Below are 6684 nucleotides of genomic sequence, written 5' to 3'. Positions count from 1 at the left end.
CATGAAATAGTATGTTAGCAAAAATAACACCACATTTTCCAAGCATTAATTACTCGTTTCCTAAAACGACCATAACGACATTATCTTTTCCATCAAAAAGCATGGGAAGTGGAGGGTAGAAACGTAATTTCACAAAATTTAAGTTCCGAAGCCCTCCACGACCTAGCAAAATATGTTAGAGAAACAAAAATCTATGTCGGATCAGAGGATAGAGGCCTGGTTTGGTACTGAGGTGATTCTGAAAAAAGCTGGTATAAAAAAAAGCTGGAAGCTGTTTTTGTGTTTGGTAAACATTCAGTTTCAGCTTTTTTTCACAGTTTTGGGTGAAAAAAAGCCAAAAACAAGAAGCTGCAAAACCCAGCTTTGAAAAACCGGCTTTTTTTCACATCTATTTTACATAAAAGTTTACCAAACACTATAATATTGCTTTTTTTTTTTTTCAAAAGCACTTTTACAAAAAAGTTTACCAAACACTTTGCTGCTTTATTTCATAGTTGCTTATTCTCACAGCACAACAGAAACAGTTTTTTTTCAAAACACAGCAATACCAAACCAGCCCAGAGTCGGAGGAGGAAGGAGGGCGAACGACAGACAATTGTTTTTGGTTGGTTGGTTTGGGAATTTCCGACGTTTCCGATTCTCCCGCTAATTTCGTTTACCGAATTTTTCGGTCACCCGGTCGTGTTATGCAAAGCTATATGTAAGCTCACACACACCCTTCTCTTTTTCTCTCTCCGTCTCTCTCTCTCTGCCTTTTGAATCTCCTCCCTATTGGCTTCCCTCGACAGCCAATCTCTCTCTCTCTCTCTCTTTCTCTCTCTCCTCTTCTGTGTCCCAACATTTTCCGACGTTTGGATTATGTTTTGCTAAAAACTCCCCTGTTTCATTTCCTCTTCTGGGTAAGTTTCTATTTTTTGTGGTTTTTTAGATATGCTTTTTGCCTTTTACTATTTATTCCTTATTTTTCTCAAATATCCCACGAGTCTCCGGTTCTCAGAAAAGGTATTCGATTTTGTTTTTGTTGAATCTTTGTTTTCTTATCTGGGCTTAATGCAATTTTAATCACCCCTGATTATGTAAGATTTAATTTGGTCATTAGGGTTTGGAAAAATAGGAAAAGCATCTGTCTTTATTTTGTAATGTTGATAGATTTGTGAACTTTCGGTAGCATGTTCTTGTATCTGGCAATGTTGTTTGAATTGGTTGCTGAATTGTGTGAGTCAGGAAATTGAACTGTGTGTGGTTGGAGAGATTGTGATGAAGAAATGAATGATTTTGTTTTTGGGCAGGCTTTTCGATATTTTGGACAGTCAAAGAAGAGGGATTCAAGCGTAAGATTCGCGGTCGAAAGTGCAGGATGGGAAGGGTAAAGCTAAAGATTAAGAGGTTGGAGAATACAAATGGGCGTCAAGCAACTTATGCTAAAAGGAAGAATGGCATTATGAAAAAGGCTAATGAATTATCTATACTATGCGACATTGACATTATCCTTCTCATGTTTTCGCCTACCGGAAAGCCTTCTTTGTGCTGTGGCAAACGCAGGTATGTATATACAATTGTACATTCATTCTAATAGTAACGAATTAAAGAATTTATATGAAGACTCGCACAAGGGTTTTGTGTTTGCGTTTGAAAACTTTTCAGGTTTATCGAGATTAATCCTTTTAGTTAATCGAAGCAGTTGATTCAGGGGGATATGTTCAATGTGTGAGGCACCTTAATTCATTCAGTTGTTTAGTTTAATTACCAAATTATATTCACTTTAGGAGTTACAGTAGTAAGGAATGTAAAATTCTTTAGATCACATGACCTACCTTAGTGTTTTAATTGTTTCTGTTAATTCTGAACAAGTCTGATTGTTCTATTGTAATGGAGATTAGATTGTATAACATTATTGGTAACGAGGGCTGTAAATAACGATCATGCACTTGTATTTATGAAATCATGTGTGGATGAAATTTTGTTTTGTGTGCCTTCGTCTGTAAGAGTATAACCTTTCGTTGGGAATCAATGATCAGTAACTTGCCCTTTTCTTTTTTCTTGTTGACTTTAGTAGTATTGAAGACGTTATAGCAAAGTTTGCTCAACTTACTCCACAGGAAAGAGCTAAAAGGTAATTTCTTCGCTTAAAGAAACAATCATGTATCTGAATTAAGTTTCAAAGTATCCTAGCTAAATTTAATTTCTTTGGATTCTAACAGGAAATTGGAAAGCCTCGAAGTAAGTCCCTTTTGATAACCTTTTATTTATTTACTTATTTATTAATGATATTATTGTTCTTTCTTCTTTTTTTTCTGTTCGGATGTAATCTAGATACTACCACTGCTGTCTCTTACTTAATTTTCTGTTTTTCTTGTTGAAAGTGTAGGCACTGAAGAAAACGTTCAAGAAGTTGGATCATGACGTTAATATACAAGAATTTTTGGGTACAAGGTACACAAGCTAACACACTAGGTTAAAATGTTGTCAGAAATCATGAAATTACAAGAATTACAATTAATATGTTTTTCTTTTCTTTTTGTTTCAGTTCTCAAACGATTGAGGTAAGAATGCAAACCCATATTTCCAATGTGATATTTCACCATTCGAGTCTCTTGGTCTTAACTTTTCATTGTTACATGCTGTTTATATTTCTCTCTCTCTTTTTTTTTCCAACAGGATCTGAGTAACCAGTCTAGTTTATTGCAAACCCAGCTTTCCGAAATAAAAAAGAGACTAAGGTGAATACCTGAAAATTTGGTTCACGAGCCATATTTTACGTTTCATTAATTTAATTTGCAATGAAAGTTTACTATGGTCTATGACCCCCTAAACTAATGCTATACCAATCTTGGATTCTGCAGCTGTTGGACTAGCCCTGATAAGATCAACAGTGTAGAACAGTTGGGGCATATGGAAGATTCACTTAGAGAATCGCTTAACCAGATTCGAACACATAAGGTATCCTCTTCATCCAGTTGTAGGTTTTATATGAAGAAATTTAGTATATACCCGCCCGATGTTAGAATTCTTGCGCTTGATAGGGTCAGCACTGGGAAGTGTTCTCATTGTCTGGTTCCAAATTTTAAGATTTTCTAATTATTGTAATTGGCCTAGCTCTCCAATATTATATGCCATTGAAATTTTACCACTGATAATTGAAAGTTGCTGAAACGATGTACTGCCTTAGACTGTAGAAATTTAGAAATTGATTACTTATTAATTTGGAAATGTATGTGACTAGTAGTGAGTATGACATCATTGGAGTTTCAGCAAGAAACCGTTGACAGTTACAAACAAAATAAAGTTATCACAATTGTACAATAAGGAATGTACAATTTTCTTCGAATCCTTTCTCTGTAGTTTTCAAGTGACCTTGTGCTACAATGATTAGTTCTACACCTCTTGATACTAATGCTATCCAATTTTCCGCTGGCAGGAAAATTTACAAAAGCAGCAGCTTATGTCGATAAAATGCACTAGTCAGGTAAAGCATTGCTACTTTTCTGACATGAGAAACTTTTTTAAGGTGTTATTTAACTTTTTTGAGGTTTTATTTACTTACCGGTACGATATTGGCAAACATAATATTCTTATGGTTCTCATCTTGCAGTTCCAAAATGGGTTGCATATACCCTTCAGCATGAATGCTGAGCAGCAGCTCCAGCCTTTGTCATGGATTCCGACTAATGAAAGCCGACATATAGTTTTACCTGAGGACACGACCTTGCTTCCCCATAGGTGAGTGATTGTTCGGAAGTACATACTAGCTCTCCTAAGAATTTTTGTTGTGTAAGACGGAAATATAATTGAAAAGAAAAGCAACATGTTATTCGATAAGATGATGCTCCTTATAACATAGAACGTTAAATGGCTCCCTCATCTAATGGTGGATTGCCTTTATCTCAAAAGTGTTACTCAGTGGAATTATTTCCTGTTATAGGGATCTGGAATGCTCAGCAAGTTCCTCCTTTGGTAGTTATTCTGGTTACCTTGGCACAGGAAAAAGTCCAGAGATTTCTACTTCTGGACAAGAAAATGGTATTCTAAATGACTTAACCAGAACCGCACCACTGAATCTACAGCTGGGTGGGCACATTCCTTATCTTCCGTACAATCTCAATATGCTGACAGATACGAAATTCCAGCCACCGGCAGAAATGAGTCCTCAAGAAAACCCTGTTGAGTATCAAGTTAATGGAAGCTTTGAAGCTCCTAGACCTGAGTTTTACCCCACTCAGCATAATTGGGCTTCTACATCTGGTCCTTGTGCGGTTACCATGTTTGACGAGCATTTATATTCCCAGGTCAGTTTCTCTTCCCCGATTTTCTCAATAAATTTTTCTTGCTTGTTACTAACATGGCTTCCTTTGCTGTATTATTATGACTGGAGTAGCGAATTACGTAAAAACTAGACATTGCTTATTATAACATTGTTTTCTCCATGTATATTATTATACTGTTAATGTGATTGTTCTTTCGGCTACAATCTAATCCAATTTATTTTTCTTCGGAGATAAACTGCAAAGTCAATTGTTTTCCTCCTTGCATATTCCACCTTAGAAAGCATCTCTGTATTATGTTGACTTACCCCGTTATTGCAATGTTTTGTTCTACTAATTGGAAGGTTTACTTCTCTGTACTGTATTGAAATCTTAAAAGCATCTCTATTGGTTGATGCAGCAGACAAACTGAAGTCCATGGGTGATTTTGTCGTTCATCCACCGATGGGGAGTTGCTGCAGAAATCCAACTGAATGCTTGAAGAACATACTCATCCATCAAGGTTTTCGCAGTCATATTTTTTTGGTCGTGGTAATATAGAAGGCAACCACTGAGTGTACAGTGCGGGTTCAACACAAAACGGTCCCATCATTAGTGATTAGTCCCCCTGCGAGAAGAAACAACGGTGCTGATGCGCAAAGCATGAAGCACCATAACTATATTGAGATCTTCTGTGTGCTTAATATATATAGAAATATCGGTGTTCTGCTGAGCTTTTTGGCTCCCTCCGCCCCCTTCATGTCTTTGGCTGTCAAGGTTTCCAGTGGCAGTTTAGGACATTGCCTTCCCTTGCTTCCCTCTCAGTAATCTGAGCTGTAAATAAAAGTACATATAAAAATATACAAAAACCATAACATTGGAAAATTTTTACAATTCCATTTTTTTTCGTAAATTAATGTCTACTGTTTCTTGTAGCTGTCTACACACCGCAAAACATCAGTTGGAACCACAAAGCAACTATAGAAGGTATACAAGGTCTCGTATCGTCCTTTTGCAAGGCCATGCTAATCTTCTCTGCTTCGTTCCAATTTTACAGACGATATGGTTTTGGTTTGCACTTCTAAAGCATGAAAAATGTTAACTAAAAATTAAACAAAAATGAAAAGTTCAAAAAATTGTAAAAAATGGAAGTAGTCGAGGATCTGTATTCAAAAAATATTTGCCCAACAACTACATTGCATGATGTTCATATATGATTCTCAAAGTCAACCATTTGGGTTAAACTTACCTTCCTCCGAAGCAACTGGAACTTTTTTGTTGTGATCAGAGAATTAAGAACCACTACCAGGACAGCATATGAATCCTTCTTCTCTTCCTCCTCCTCAAAACATTGTACGTACGGCATGTTCTTGAGCTTGAGGGGTGAAACCACCTCCCCGGGCGTTAAAAGATGCCAGAATCAATGTCTTTAATGGTGACGAGGAAATTAGACGATGGCAAAATATAACAGCCGTACTGGCGCAGGAAATCCAAGGGTCTAGGATCTCTGTCATCGTCTTCTCGAGGAGCTACGCAACATCAACTTGGTGTCTTGAAGAGCTTGTGAAGATCATGGAGTGTAGAAGAACACTAAGGCAAATGATTTTGCTAAAATTCTATGATGTCAGATGAATTTCTAGACTCTAGCTACAAATTGCTAGAAAAGTTACCAAGGTTCTAATTCTATATCAATCGTTTTGCCGTTGAGGTCGGAACCTGGCAGGCCGCACTTACTTGTGAGACAAGGCAAGTGCTTGTTGTGTTTGCAAAGCCCCATTCTTTGAAATTTAAATAGTACTTAAACCAAATATACAGTGAGTTATTCAGTTCAAGTAATTTATGATAACCGAATGGATCGTAAAGACGTATAAAGTATAAAAATTTACATGATTTAAAATCTAGAATTCAAGCTAATCTTTTATTCATTTATTATATAAAAAAAAATGAATGATAATTGGACACACAAAACTAAAATAGTTATGTATACACGTAAACTGCTATTATTCCGTGTTGCTGTCTGTCTATACACACAGCAAAACATTTAAATGAAACCACTAAAAAAAAAAAAAAAAAAAAAAAGGTTGGGTATGTGAAGTTTCGTAAATCTTTTGTTGTTAACTGGTTTGAATCTTTTGAGGCAATCGACGTTGAAAGGGACATGGAAAGCAAAAGGGACAATGGATGAGACGTTCAAAATTTTGAGATATGAAGTGTCTTTACAGATGTTTTACTCCAATTCATGTAACGTTGTAACCCAATCAATTATTCAGTCCCACCACACAAAATTTCTGCTCACAGATTTATTATATCGCCTTGTGAAAATAGATAGATGTAAATGATGAAAGTAGGGCAGCCTGATCGAGTGATTGGTTGGATCACTCTCACAAAGGAAATGATCTTTTATTTTAGGGTATCATCCGCCTCATGGGAAAAGGATCCTCGC

General features: G+C 36.3%; 1 protein-coding gene and 1 pseudogene across 5 annotated transcripts; one reads left to right on the top strand and one right to left on the bottom strand.

The window, feature by feature from the left end:
• The first annotated feature begins 564 nt into the window (after positions 1-564).
• On the top strand, positions 565-5140 carry LOC103950806 (agamous-like MADS-box protein AGL30). Of its 5 annotated transcripts, none has more exons than XM_009362049.3 (12): positions 565-700; positions 1290-1542; positions 2057-2113; positions 2202-2220; positions 2369-2433; positions 2528-2543; positions 2659-2720; positions 2844-2940; positions 3419-3466; positions 3593-3720; positions 3923-4286; positions 4663-5140. In XM_009362049.3, the coding sequence occupies exons 2-12, from the start codon at positions 1358-1360 to the stop codon at positions 4672-4674; spliced, it is 1053 nt and encodes a 350-aa protein (XP_009360324.2). In that variant the 5' UTR covers positions 565-700; positions 1290-1357; the 3' UTR covers positions 4675-5140. The 5 variants fall into 5 exon arrangements, with proteins under 5 accessions (XP_009360324.2, XP_009360323.2, XP_009360321.2 ...); XM_009362048.3 differs by having other exon boundaries at positions 2054-2113; positions 4666-5140; XM_009362046.3 differs by having other exon boundaries at positions 2054-2113.
• Positions 5141-5213: 73 nt separating this feature from the next.
• Positions 5214-5305, bottom strand: LOC125471703 (annotated as a pseudogene).
• Between the last annotated feature and the right edge of the window lie 1379 nt (positions 5306-6684).

The sequence above is a fragment of a genome, unplaced genomic scaffold (genome assembly GCF_019419815.1).
Source record: "Pyrus x bretschneideri cultivar Hongxiangsu unplaced genomic scaffold, Pyrus_bretschneideri_v1 Contig6, whole genome shotgun sequence".
Taxonomy (NCBI): Eukaryota; Viridiplantae; Streptophyta; class Magnoliopsida; order Rosales; family Rosaceae; genus Pyrus; species Pyrus x bretschneideri.
The sequence above is the reverse complement of the archived record's forward strand: the minus strand, read 5'-3'. Positions and strand labels throughout refer to the sequence as shown.